Raw genomic sequence first — 14,625 nt, 5'->3', positions numbered from 1 at the left:
TGCTCATCAATAAAAGAGGGATCATCCTCACAGGCATAGCTCACAGAGGAGCTAGACACTTTAAACCATTCACAGTGGTATTTTCACACTGGAAAGTGATTGCAGATGTCCCACCTTGTTTACCATGTCTAGCGATCAACGCCAGAGGAGAGCAGCAAAGCCAAGACTGTCTTTTATCTTCGTCCTGAAAGGAAGCCGAAGGTGCAGCTTTGTGGAAACACTTCCCACCTAACAGACAGGGGAGGAAGCAAGACAGAAAGAGAGAGTTAGAAGTCTGGAAAATAAAGTGTTTGTTTATTCTGGAGGAAAAATCATGTCATTTTGGCACTGGTTACTGGCAATACTGATCTACAATTTAACGTCTTCATTCCTCTGATGTGTTGGCAATATGGATATAACAGATTCACTGGAGGTGTCCAATTTGTCACCTGCTCATCTTGTCTTCATATTGTACGTGGTCTATTTTATCACCGGTCGCACCTGCAAAGTCAAAGACAGTTGCCTGTCTAAGGTAAAGCTTTGAAATCCAGTTTTCAAATGCAGAAAAAAGACAGCGCTGATGAGAGCTTGCCTTCAACCTCTGCAGCTAGAGGCTAGAACCGAATTCGACAGCTTTACAGAGATTTGCGAGTATTTGCCTAGGGCTGAGCTTCAGGTTGCTTGGTGAAACAAGCATGCGGGAGGAGGTCAAACCAGATATTCTTAAAGGAATACTCCGGAATTTTGGACATAGGGCCTCATTTACAACTGAGCCGGTGTGATATAGGTCGGTGGAGACCGTTTTCAGCACATTTGATCCATTCCTTATATTTGCACAAATCACTGTTGCTAAACTGGTGTTGAGCTAGCGTGCGTCAACGGTAACATCCAGCCTGTCACTAAAAACAGCTATAACTGCTCCGCAGAACACCCGAGACAAATGTATTATAACGTCGGACTATCGATGTACATGTCAGTGTTGGTAGAATCATTTTAGAAATTAAACCAACCTTGCATTTTCAATGATAAAACATTTTGAGGGACTAGTTTCTCAGCAGCAGCGGAATTTTACTTTGCGTGTTAGTAGTAGTGCGTCAAAACGAAAACAGAAGCGCCCTACAGTCGTGACAGCTAGTAGTAGCCGCGTTATAAACATAGACAGTAAAAAATGTAAAAAAATGTTCTGACCCGAGTGTCTGCTGCAGCTCCACCGGTAGCGGTCTCAACTCTTTCACGTTCTGCCCTTTGAGCATCCATCTGTGCCAGTTCTTGGTCCGTATACTCTGGCTCAAACTGGTACGGCTGATTTGATAAAACAACCTCATCTTCATCGTCCTCAAACTCCGAAATCTCAGCATAGCTAGCAGTGGCCATAGTCTCCTGTTATCCCGATTCCTTCCCACTAGCCTAGGAGGACTGACAGCAGCTAAATAATCTCGCGTGATTGTCAGCGAAACCGGAACTGTCTTCCTCTGTAGCCTCACTAGCCCGGAGATAATATCAGTCCGCCGCTGCCGTAGCCTAAGCAACAACAGGGAACAAAGTGTAAGCTATTCCAATGCCATGCAAGGTTGGTTTAATTTCTAAAATGATTCTACCAACACTGACATGTACATCGATAGTCCGACGTTATAATACATTTGTCTCGGGTGTTCTGCGGAGCAGTTATAGCTGTTTTTAGTGACAGGCTGGATGTTACCGTTGACGCACGCTAGCTCAACACCAGTTTAGCAACAGTGATTTGTGCAAATATAAGGAATGGATCAAATGTGCTGAAAACGGTCTCCACCGACCTATATCACACCGGCTCAGTTGTAAATGAGGCCCTATGTCCAAAATTCCGGAGTATTCCTTTAACTGACTGCGCAGGAAGTAATAACTGTGGGTCCTGAGCTCCTGAGCAAATAAGCACACTTTGAAAACTTGGCCTTTTTATATAGATTGTTAGTTTAGAAGGTCAGTTAATCCAAACGCTTTGAATTTTCCATTTGGGAATAATAAAGCCCCAACTTTTCAGAAAAAGGGGGACATTTCCCACTTACTTGAAAGGGAAGTTGTTCGGACATGTGACTATGTGGATACCAAAACATTACACACATAATGTAATAGTGATTCAGAAAACACTGGTAATGAATGATCACTCCTTTACACTGTCAGTTCAGATCAAATGATCCAAACCTCTGCCTTGCTTTTTAATTGTCAACCTGCCAATGTTGCCCACAGATCAACCACTGGCTGGGGATTCAGTCGTGTTGAGTTAGCCACAAAAATAAAGAGTAGTAGCAGGGTGGTCTTGCGCAAAGCCAACTGTCCTGCACTGACACTGTTCCATGTGTACATTATCACAATTTAACATTTTGTGTTAATGTAAAGCAATTTACAGCACAAAGTACCTTGCTTGAGTCCAGTTGACCCATACCTGGTGGGCTGTGGCTCAGGTGATAGAGATGGTTCTTCATTAACTGTAGAGTTGGTGGTTTAATCCCTGGCCAAGACAAGACATTGAACTTAATCAGACTCATTTGTTATTTAAGTATGAGTCTGGTAACACTCCATTATTGGCCATGTTTAAACTGACACAGAGCAAAAAATATCTCTGCACGCATTTGGATTGTCCTACCAGCAGACAGAGTCACTTTGTTGCAAACAAATTCAACTCAGCAGTGCTTACATGACGTGTTTTGTGGGTGGGGGAAATTCAGGCTGTGACCTGTCCAGGTCACACTAAACCTGTAGTAGCTCACAATGCCACGTAAGCATCTTCCGTCATTTGTGTGTGAATGGGTGAATTAGAATCACCGTTAAGTCCTCTGAGTTCTGCTAAGGTAGAAGCGCACCATTTATAAGTGTTAAGTGTTGCTCATTTACCATTTACATATTCAAGTAGGACAGAGGATGGTACCCTGAACTGCATTGAAGTACAGAATGGAGCATCACAGAAGTCAAACGAACTGGCACCCATGACACACTCTGCTATTAGGTTGGCCAGTGATGTTGGGCAGTAAGATAACAGTTGTGAGTTATTCCAGAGATTCTCCAACTCCTTTGTTCTTTCATCCCAAGTAGAGAAAATCAAGACAAGCTCAATGATGCATTTTAAGATTAAGACAAATCTTACTCCCTCAACACGAGCATTAACATTAATCATTCCAGTGGAGCTATAGACCTGAACAGAGTCTCCACACAAACTCAGCTGGGAGGGAATGCAAAAAATAACAGGATAAGACTGCAATCCATTAGAATGTCTTCCACATCATTATAAGTTATAGAAGGAGATACAGTATGGTGGAAGCTCAAGTGAGTGTGAGATGAACAGGGGTAACCTATACTGAGTACGTCATGTGTAATAATGAGAAGCATATAGGACTGTGAAGAAAGCAGGTGGATGAATTTACTGGAAACACACCTGCATCTTGCATACAGACCATTTATAGTATGCACATGGATGATATCATGAGCAGTGACAACTAGCAGGGAGTGCCCTTAGTTCCCGTGAAATGCGATTGCAGATATGTTTAGGGTAAAGCAACAGACAACAGTAAAAGGGACGAGAGAACTAATGAACAGTGAGCGTGGCGGTTAGTTAGTTTTTGTTTTCCTTTAAACACAAGCAGTGCAGTTGTATCACAGCTGTCAAAAGGCTGCAAGGTGTCAGAGAATGTGAAGCACTTACCACACACAGACACAAGGGTGAAGCTAAGCAGAGATATTGTAAGTGGAAGGAAAGGTGTGTTCACCTTATCCCAGAGACAAGAACTCACACAGGAAATATTGTATATAGTTTCACTTTCATTGAAAGGTGGATTACTCCATGTAACTGGGAGACTCTTTCCAAAAAAAGGAATTGCTTTTAATTTTTTGAACGTCATGTCAATGTCAGTACATATTCTGAGGTTTTTACAGCGACTTTCAATAAATCATCACACCAGCTCTGCAGATTAGAATGATTTGTAAAACCAACTAAGTGACCCCCTATTAAACATTTCAGTGTTACAACAAGAAGGAACGATAGCCACACACAGTTAACAGGCCAAGAAACACCGTCCATGTGGCTAGTTCAAAGATTTTGAATTTAACAGCTGATAGATTTCAAAGGGCTGCCGGTGTTTCGTGTATTCATCAGTATTACTGCTCTCTGGCATAGACGCAGCTGTCTGAATCTGCAATCTGTGTATGACTAATGTCAGCACAGTTAAGACACAATTCAAAACATAGATCTGTCCATCGATGCATTCCCACACAAAACTGTCAACCCCACTATAATTACACATGCTTCAGGGATTTATTTTCATTCTTCTGGGGCGCAAACGAAGTGGTTGGACAGAACAGCCAGTGATCAGATCAGAACATCAGCGTGTCACCTTCTGCCCAGAATAGGTGCATCTTGTTTGGTATAATTATCTAACGTGAGACGAGCAACAGGTTCCCAACCTTTGACTCATAAATTCATCACTCAGACCTAGTTTCACGTTTGAGAGTGGCGGCACGCAACCAAAGTCAGAGGAGAGAGTGAAACCAGCTCCACACAATCACACCTTGCCTGTGACTTGCCCCCTCCCTCTTTTCTTGTTGCCTCAGGCTATTCATGTCTTCTTGTGCTCAGTGTTATGTCAACAGAATTAAACTGCAGTTCACTCCCCCTCAAGACAGTACTTAGCTGATTATCACTCAGAGTGTGACTAGAGGTGTTTGGTATGTCTCAGTTGAAGACAAGTTGCCGCTGTCTAGCTTCTAGAGGTTGGTATGTCCCTCCATGCATATGCCTGCCCAGACCATCACTGACCCACCACCAAACCTGTCATGCTGAATGATGTTACAGGCAGCATAACCAGAGGCGCACCTTGTCAACAGGCAAGGCAGGCAACTGCTTGGAGCCCCGTGCCGCTAGGGGGCCCCCGATTGCCGGTGGGACGAACGAGAATTTCGTCCATAGGGATTGAATGATGGATTACGTGATTTTGCGTGCTCCTGTCCTGTTGTACAAACAATATATCTGTACATGTATACTATCCAGTGTTTGGAATAACGCCGTTTAAAAGAACGGCGTTAGGTAACGACGTTATTTTTTCAGTAACGGGGTAATCTAACTAATTACTTTTCCCGTCGTTACAACGCCGTTAACGTTACTGGACGTTAAATGCGGTGCGTTACTATGCATTGATTGAATAAACTGTTATTCCGAACGCACCCCTGGCTCACCGCTAGTGAGGAGGTGGGTTAATAACGAGGTAAGCGATTATGATTGGCTAAGGCAGAGTCATGTTTCATGGTAGCCAATCAGAGCCACTGTTTTTACACACATGCCAGCACACGCGCCACACACACACAACAGCTAAACAGAGATTCGACGAAGCAACAGAGATGGCGAGTCAGGAGCAATCCGATGAAAAGTTGACATTTTCAAGGCGGCGATATAAGCACTACTTCAATAAATAAAAAAAATCATTGTGGTCAGAGGGAGGAACGTGCATGTAAGCAACTCTAATTTAATGAAGCATCACACAACGACACGCATCTACAAAGCTAGTGGCCAAAAACATCGATACCTCCACCACAGATGATAGCTCGCCGTCTAAACCCTATCGAAATATAAATATTATATATATAGAAATATAATATATATATAAAATATATATATATAAATATCGAAAGTTATGTACAAACACCTGTCTGTTCTACTCATTTCAACTGAAAACTGCTCAAAAAAATCCAAATTCTTTGACATACAGCAACTTTTTTTTTTTTTTTAACAGTAACGCAAATAGTTACTTTCCCTGGTAACGAGTTACTTTTATTGTAGAGTAATTCAGTTACTAACTCAGTTACTTTTTGGAACAAGTAGTGAGTAACTATAACTAATTACTTTTTAAAGTAACGTTCCCAACACTGATGCTATCTGACTGTGTTTAAACGAGTTCAAAGAATCCACACATATAGCCTATATTTTTTTTAAAACGACATTCATGCGCGATATTCTTACCATGTTTTGCTTAATTTAGCAACAAAGCTAGAAGATAGTTGCTAACGTTCACTGGTCAAGACGGCTGAAGTGCACACACACAGTTCTAGTGATTATAAGAGCTGTTGTCTCATCGTAGTGAAGTGTCATTATACATACTTATGTAATCGATATGAATAGGATTGTCACAAACATCTTTCAAAAAAAGATGTTTCATCTTTCAATGAACACATCGATTCTCGGATGGCCAGCTACACCCGGTAGATAAATAGCAACAGGCGAATACGTATCAAGTGCCAACGTAGAAAGGGCCTAGCCTACTTAACACGAGTGCATATCAAAATTCTGATTGGATGGAATGTTGATTGACATTAGCTTTGCTCAGTCAAAATCCAGCCCAGGTGGATAACTTCCCCGTTTCGAAAATGAACGTAGCGAATGGGTGACGTTGTATCATTCAGTAACCTAAATTGGAAAATTAGCTGCAGGAAAATGAAGAGGAGCTATCCATCTAGTGAAAAGAAGAAGAAAAAAAAAGAAGAAGAAGCAAAAAGAAAGAAAGACAGTGGTAAGTGAAGCAGATAATGATTTAGGCTACTTTAAATTTAAAGTTTATGGCATTTTAAGTTTATATTGGGTTTTTTAAAGCAATTTACTGTATTTTATTATACAATTATTTTATTGGAATCTACACTTATTGATGTGCCGTCCTGGATGGTCCTCTGTAGGGTCCAGGTATCACCTCATGCTACTGGTAGTTACACTGACCCTAGCCAAATGCAAAATTAGTGAAAAAATGTCAGAGAAGATAAGGAGGAGAAAATGTCAGTGGCCTCCACCTGTAAAGCTATTCCTGGTTTGGGGGTCATCTCATTGTAGCCCCTTTAGTTCACCTGTTGTTAATTTCATTAACACCAAAGCTGCTGAAACTGATTAACAACAAAGTTTAATTGACTTGATGCTATACTCTGATTAAAAAGCATTCCTTTATTTTTCTTTTAGTAGTGTATAATGAGAACATAAAGAAATATCAACATCTTAAACACTGGAGATTTAAATGTCTGTCATTTTACAGAATTTACAGACAACAATTGTGAGTAGTATGTGTATTATGTTAAATCAATAATACCGGGTCATGTTAGTACGAGTTGAAAGGCTGTTGAGGCACAGACTGACTACGGGCTTTGTCTCTCCGCAGTACACCTGCACTGCACTGCCATCTTCTGACTATACACACAGTCAGTTCCCACCATTCAGTCAGTCTGTTCAATAAGGAGCAACAGGTACCTCTTGTCAGTGGCTCAACTGGATACTTTAACATAATCAGAATCCAGAATACTTTTCAGTCAGTGACTGTCTGAAGTCGTGTTGGACATCACCAACATGCATTGCTTGGCCTTTACTGCAACTGCCTTCAGTTATGTGTCTTTTTGCCTTTAGTTCTGTCTTCAGCAACTGAAATGCAGCTCAATCAGGTTGAATACAGGTGACTGGCTTGACCATATTCAATAGACCATATTCAATTACTTTACCTCCAAAACTCCTTTGTTGCCTAAAGCACTGTCCTATCAGCTTTGCTTCATTCGGTTGAGTCTGAGCAGCCAGTATATCCCTTTACATTTCACAATTCATCCAGCTGTGATCAGATTAATGCACATAGTCACTAGTGGGACATGCTCATGTCATCACGCCACCGCCTCCACCCGGTTTTACATACGACGTTGTCCAAGCCTTATCCATACTTTTCTTTCTGTCATTCTGGTATAGGTTGGTGTCAGTATCATCTCTCCGAAAAATGCTGTTCCACAACTGCTCAGGCTTTTTAAGATGTTTATTCTGGTCTTTCTACTGTTGGTGCTTTGAAACTTGTGGTAAATCCTCTTTATTTCCTCTCTGTGTTGTAGGCTTGGACAGTCATCACCGATCATCTACCTCCTGGAGTGTGTTCTTCACTGTTTTGTCTTTACCATGGGAAGGATCCTGCAGTGATGTACCACTGTGGTCATCCAGGCCTCTTAGCTCATCAGTGCATTCTCTTCTTTCTCAGGATGCACTTAACTGGTGATGTGACCACTGCTGATGTTCCAGCACTCTCCCAGATGGATTGGCTTTGTTACTGCAATCACATCCAGTTTGGATATGAACACCCTCAAATTGAAGCTGAGAGTCTGAACCTTAGGCCCAAATATGGAAGAGGAAAACAATGGTAACCAGGAAAGTCACAATCCAAACTGTCAAACAGAAATACTAACTTCTTGCTTGATTTTTAACTTGAATTCTGTTCGCTTTGTGTGTGTGTTGCCGTCTGACATAACTGCCACTGCATTCACAGATTATGTTATTTGGAAGAACATTAATTTATCCGATAGAAACCATGGCTGTCATTTTGAAAATAGTCATATAATCTGTAGTTTTTCCTTTTAGAAGTTATAACATATAGTCTGAAATGTGATCGACTTAGAAACAGTCTGCCTAAATGTGAGGCCAGCAGCGACTAAGCACTATATAAACAGAAACAGCTATTGTTAAAAATCCCAAACCAAAAGATTCCAACATCAGACCAGAACAGTTTGATGTTTTCAACACAGCTTTTACAGATGCAGGTTATCACTGTTTCAAAGCAGATAGTTTATGATTTAGTCTACTGATGTGGCTGATGAGCGTGAACAATCTTTTAACATTTCTGGGTGTGTTAGACAGATGTAGGCAATTCACATTTTTCTGAGCTTTTAAACCCCATAGAAGGTGGTCTTGCTTGCTACAATCATTCCTTACATTCATACAACTATGAAGGGACGCTTTTCTGGTGGGGTTTTAATGCAAGAAATAGGACACAAAATACACAGCCAGCCATCTGCACAGTAATTTATTTCGAGGCCAATATGTTTCAGCTGTCTCACCTAACTAAATAAAGTGAGTATCTTCCAAAACGACAGCGTTAAATTCCCGCTGACTCCATGCTGAGGAGACCAAATAAGGAAATTTTGTTCTAAAAACAAAAGAACTCCACTCAGCTGTAGCCTCATTTTGACTTAGAGGATCAGGGTTGCGTCCCTCATCACTTACAGTGCACAGTAAAGGAAGTTTAATTTCCAGTATGATCAACGGGATGGATTCCAAAACCTGACTACTGTTTGAAGAAAGACTTAACAAACACACCCATTAACATAGTTGTACATAATCACTTAAACTGAGATATTATCAGTATCTTTGAGGATTGAAAAGATGTTTGACAAATCGTAAAAATATCTAATTATAAATATGTCAACTACACAAAAATGACACTCATTTGGATGCCAATTCACTGTATCATCACATCCTCCAGAGGTAAGCACAGTTCACTGCAGGTGCCTCAAGTGAGGCTCTTGGCAAAATGTGTCCTTATGTACTCAGAACTACAGAGTTCACGGATTCCACGTCATCTCTTCAAAAGGCTGCTAATGGCTTTGATTTCATCAGTGGACAGTGGAGAAAGACTGTATCCTCTCAGCTCAGGTTTTCCTGAAACAGAACAGAAAGACACAGCATGATGGTCATGATACTTTACTATCATAAAGTACTAAGCAGACGGTACCAACTAAACAGAAGTAACTGAACTGAAACGTCAAACTGTCTATTATTGTAACAGAGATTTTATTTATTTATTTATTTTTATTTTTTGTGACCCCTCCCTATTTATTGCTCTATTATAGAGCTATCCGACTGAATGCTGCCAGGACTGAGTTTCCACTCCCGCGTCCAACAACAGAACCACTGGGAGTTATTCAGAGTTTGACGGCAGCAATCAGAGATCCATGAGAAAACAGCTTAGTGTCTGTACGAGCACAAGTTATTGGAGACGAGTAGAATCATCCTCTTATGAAGACTGCAGGAACATTTCCCGATGCGCTGACTGTTTTTCCTCTGAGCTTTCTTGGGTGCAAAGATTAAAGGTCAACCATAAAAGACTACAGACAGTCCAAGTCACAGAAAGGACTCCATTGCAAGCCTGTAACTGTTCTTCATCAGAGACACGAGTATTAAATGCTTTATGAGCATTACTCAAAATGTCTGCACCACCAGTATCATGGAGGTGAATTGCCACTTGGCACAGCACCACCTCAAAACATCAGAATGACCACTGACTTTCCACAAATACCCTCAGGGCTCAAAGATTGTTTCTCACCATTAGCTGACTTAGATCAAATCAAATCTAATTCATTCATTGGCCAGAAACCTCCTGAACACCCTTAAACACTCATGCTGGCTTTATTTACACCGTTATGGTTCCAAGGTCGTTGTGAATTTATGGATTCAATTTTAGTGTGCAGGACTTTTGGTTGTTGCACAATCATAGCTTAAGTTTTTGCTGGTTTATTATACAAGAAACTTGGTAGATGGCATCAATGCAACTGTAATTTCACTTTTCTAGATAACACACTTTAAAAATAATCCATCACATAAATATATATTAATGTATATATGTTTATTCAACATATATACATTATGTATTTCGACAGACTGAACAGTAAAGAGTAGTCTGTTAATGTTATGAGCAGCATTCAGCTCAGCGTTATATGTGGAGCAACAACAATTCACAAACATTACAGAATCACTATGAAAACATGTTGTTCGTGTGCAGTTATCAAGCCTCACCTTGAATTTTGTATAGAGATCTGGGTGTCTGTCTTTGAGCTGCTTCGAACGTTTCATTCAGGATGCTCTAGGACTCCATTTAACATTGCTGCTTTTGGTTATCAGTAACTTGACGACACAAAATATATGACAATTCCACGTGTTGCTGCTACTGTCTGACAGTATTTCCAGCAGCTACAACGTCTACAGCACCTTATGATGTCACGCTTTCAGAATTTTGTCATTTACTTTGCACAGTAAGCATTGGTTCTCCTAACAGCCAAAGTGCTAAATGCACATGTTCATAGCAGTGACGGACCACAGCACAGTTACGCTGGGCCGTGCCGTGACACTAGAACCACCTGTTTGCATGTCATCTTCACATGCCTACAAATAATACCACGGCCAGATTTGCAGCAAAGATCTGACTAGTTTGACGTGGAAAATATTTATTATTAATATTTTAGTTTATTCACATGTAGGTTTTTCTGCAGTTTATCAATCCACTCAGCATCTGTGCAGACAACAAGCTTCTGTGAAGCCACTGCTTGTGATAATCCTTACACTAGGCTAATTTCCTGCTAATCCCATCTTTTCATACACAAACATGAGAGTTATCGATCTTTACTTGTAATTCGGCATCTAAGCAAACAAGCCCATTCCCTGGACCAAAGTTCAGAAGCTAGTTTCACTCCTGTAAAGTTTAGCCTCCACTGCATTGCCTCTGATCTTGATTTTTGTCCTGAGTTTCAAATATCTTTGTTGCTTCACACAGAGCATCATTCACTTTGACTGTGTAGAAGCTTTTACAGCTAAAACATGCCATATGTACATGGACATAACAAGAGGCCACTGTAACTGAAAAATGTAATGAAAATCATTCTTCAAATCATATCCTATTGTATACAGTCTATGATATAAAATGCTACTTAAATATCAACTGTGATGTGAGAAAACATAATCACTCAGTGGCATTCGGCTTAAAGCGCACCAGTAAAATACAAAATGATGTGTTTGCAAGAACATTTTGTACTTTTAAATCTTTATACAATGCATTTTTTAATTACTGTAATTAATTTTGCTGAATTCCTCTTCAAGTAATGAAGAATATGAGCCTAAAACTGTTCTAATCAGGAAGGTGCTACAGTACTTCCAGCCCAGCCTTATAGCACTGCTACAAATTTCACAAGCCACCAGATGTCACTGTTCTTGCTATGTTTGAGTCTTGGAAGCGTCAAGTCTTTTTGTCTTTTTTTTTGGCACAAATAAAAAAGAGGGACAAAGCTTAAACGATCAATTAATTCCTCAATTAGCAAATTATTCCTTCAAATGAACACATAGCAAGTGGCCAACTGAACAGTATTACAAGCAGAACGCTCTTCCTACCTTGCATCTCATTGAGACGATTTACTTTTGCTTTCAGACCTTTGCGGAGGTCATTTATCTCATTTTCCAGCTGCTCCTGGTCTATAGATAAGAAAAACAAACATAGGATTATGTCAGAAAAAGTATTTAAATGATTCTTATGCATACTTATAGCAGAGAGATACTCATTAGACTGTATACAGATTTTATGATCTGGAAATATTTACCTTTCTCAATCATTTCTTTTGTCTTGGATTTGGGAAATTTGATGAACATGTTCCCAAAGCAAACCTTCACTTTCTCTGCAAATGTCAGAAGTGTTGAACGTCATTTCAATGGGCAATTTTACAACAATACTATGAATGATTGAAGAAATGTCACAATTGAATCAACTCTTTGAATTGTGACATTTCTCCAGTCACTGTTTTTTATCACCTAAGCCATGCGTGTCCACTAACAACTGCAGGAAACATTATGTTGTGGCAATGCCGGGGTGTAAATGGTCACTTACCTGAATCCGACAGTTCATGTTTCAGCGCGTTCAGTGCCTCCCTGTTCCGGTTTCTCTTTACATCCAAGTCAACAATCTGAAATAATAACGGAAAGCCTCAATGTTTGGCAATACACAGCAGATGATGCTGCAACATCAAATTATTAATTTATTTGAGGATATTAAAAAGTTAATAGTAAAACTTAATATACATTTGGCTTTAAACTGCCTACAGCCAAATGTAGCACAGAAAGTAAATGAGCAATATTACATACACACAGTGAGGACAAAACGCCTGAGACCAGGAGATACCAAGATACTTTTATTTTACATTTGTTTCTCATTTCACAGGATGATAGCTGATTGGTTCAGTGACTGGTGTCAGGTGTCATTTCTGCCATTTTCTGACCGTGGATGAGGTTGAAACATCGCAGAGAGTAATAGAACAGGATGGAACAACCCGAGGGGAGCTGTTTGATTAAGAGCTGCAGAGGACGGGCCGCACACCTCCAACTCTTCAGTGACGTAAACAGCTCCACTCACTGTACCCTTCTGTTCACATCACATGTGCAGCATAAAAATCACAAAATTGCTCACAGTATGATGAACTGGATGACTTACTTCTTAAAACAACAATGGTTTGTTTCACGGCCCCTCGAATTCTGTGACATGTAGTATTAAACCAGTAACTACAAGTGATCCAGTGGCATGTACTCCTTTATAGTGCTCATCTAGCAGCATATAAACTTTTATGGTCACTTCTAAACCAACGACATGTTTTCTACCATCATACATATGATTGATATTTTAGAATCATACATTTCTGAAATCATAATGTATGCATTAATTGATTATAATAGATATGGGCATAGTTTTACTGTAAATACCACATTGCAGTGAGTCTGCAGACTCTGTAATCTATCAAGCTATTAAAAATGATTACAAGGAATCATGCAACAGGGATGTTAAAATAAGAAAACAAAAACAAACAGACAAAACTATTTCCAACACCACCAAAAGAACAGAGTTTCTATCCACATGCCATCCGCCTGCTCAACTCTGAGCCTTAACCGGACTTAAATACCACTGCACCAATGCACTTTACTCACATATAGCTGCTCAATACTGTAAATGTGTGTATATATACAAACTAACCCCCCTTAAGTTTACACTCACTTGAGTTTTACAGTCTATATTTTATTCTATTTTTCTCGGTGTACATTTACACTTATATGTTTACCTTGTGTGTTAAGAAATTTGCAATTACTACTGTTTTACTGTAGTACTTATTTATTTTTTTTTTTTTTTTTACTACTGGCTGCAGGTACAGGAATACATTTCACTGTGCATTGTACTATGTATAACTGTGCATGTGACAAATAAAAACCTATCTATCTATCTATCTACAAAGCTTTGAATATGAAGCAGGCACTGGGTTCATCTCTTTTTGCGGTCCCCGGGAAACATTTCCGTTGTCATTTGCTCTAACAAAAGTATAAAAGACTTCCCTCGTGAAAATACAGAATAAAAGCTCAGTCAACGTCAACACTCTCCTATGTTTCATGCTCGTTACTATTTAGTTTTTGTGTTTTTTTTTTTTTTTTTTTGTAATTCACAGAATATATCGATAAAGTACAAGAGGCAAAACACTGTGAATCGTGCACAACAATATTAACGGCATAACAACAGACTGTTTTCAACCTCTGCTTCGCCCGAATATTCATACCATCTCCCATGGCCAGTTTATCTCACAATAAACTAAAATTATTTACTATAATAAGATAAAATAAGTCCAAATCTCACAACTTAGCCAGTAAGATCGACTGCTAACGTCCACGGTTAGCTGCAGTGTTCAGTTAGCAGACAGCTATAGGCGACATGTTGGCTCTGCTTGCTTAGCTATTACTAATAAATGAACGGTGCCATCTTATAGTATTTAGTTACCTGTTGTTTGGTGGTGAGAACATCTTCTGCTGCCTCCTCCACTTCTGTCAAATAGTCCAAAACACGCTGGGACTCAGCGTCCATAGTGGCTGTGTGTCGCTTTATAAATAGGTCCGGTGGGAAACACCGACTAGAAGCAGAAAGGACCGTAGGAGGAAAACATAACACAGTTTACAATGGATTTGCTTTTGTTAATAGTACAACAGTCACAACGTTACGATTAAGCCATGTGCCTGTTTCCTTTGCAAACATTAAATAAATACTGAACCATGAT

The 14,625-nt window shown here is 39.8% G+C and overlaps 1 protein-coding gene across 1 annotated transcript; it reads right to left on the bottom strand.

Annotated features, from left to right (window-relative positions):
- Window positions 1-8,787: 8,787 nt before the first annotated feature.
- On the bottom strand, window positions 8,788-14,561 carry pdrg1 (p53 and DNA-damage regulated 1). Its single transcript, XM_084542163.1, has 5 exons — window positions 14,352-14,561; window positions 12,429-12,504; window positions 12,145-12,219; window positions 11,939-12,019; window positions 8,788-9,439 (listed from the first exon to the last, which is right to left on the bottom strand). Exons 1-5 carry the CDS (start codon window positions 14,433-14,435, stop codon window positions 9,357-9,359), a joined length of 399 nt encoding a protein of 132 aa, XP_084398289.1. The 5' UTR covers window positions 14,436-14,561; the 3' UTR covers window positions 8,788-9,356.
- Between the last annotated feature and the right edge of the window lie 64 nt (window positions 14,562-14,625).

The sequence above is a fragment of the Chelon labrosus genome (assembly GCF_963514085.1).
Source record: "Chelon labrosus genome assembly, chromosome: 4".
Lineage (NCBI taxonomy): Eukaryota > Metazoa > Chordata > Actinopteri > Mugiliformes > Mugilidae > Chelon > Chelon labrosus.
Note: the sequence above shows the minus strand (reverse complement) of the source record. Positions and strands in the feature narration are given on the sequence as shown.

What these genes read in the sequence shown, in the direction of transcription:
- pdrg1 (XM_084542163.1), bottom strand. Translation starts at nt 14,435, where the DNA reads ATGGACGCTGAGTCCCAGCGTGTTTTGGACTATTTGACAGAAGTGGAG. An exon ending in ACATGAACTGTCGGATTCAG is followed by an intron (nt 12,220 to 12,428) that starts GTAAGTGACCAT and finishes TGACATTTGCAG; the next exon opens with AGAAAGTGAAGGTTTGCTTT. An exon ending in TCGTCTCAATGAGATGCAAG is followed by an intron (nt 9,440 to 11,938) that starts GTAGGAAGAGCG and finishes GTTCTGTTTCAG; the next exon opens with GAAAACCTGAGCTGAGAGGA.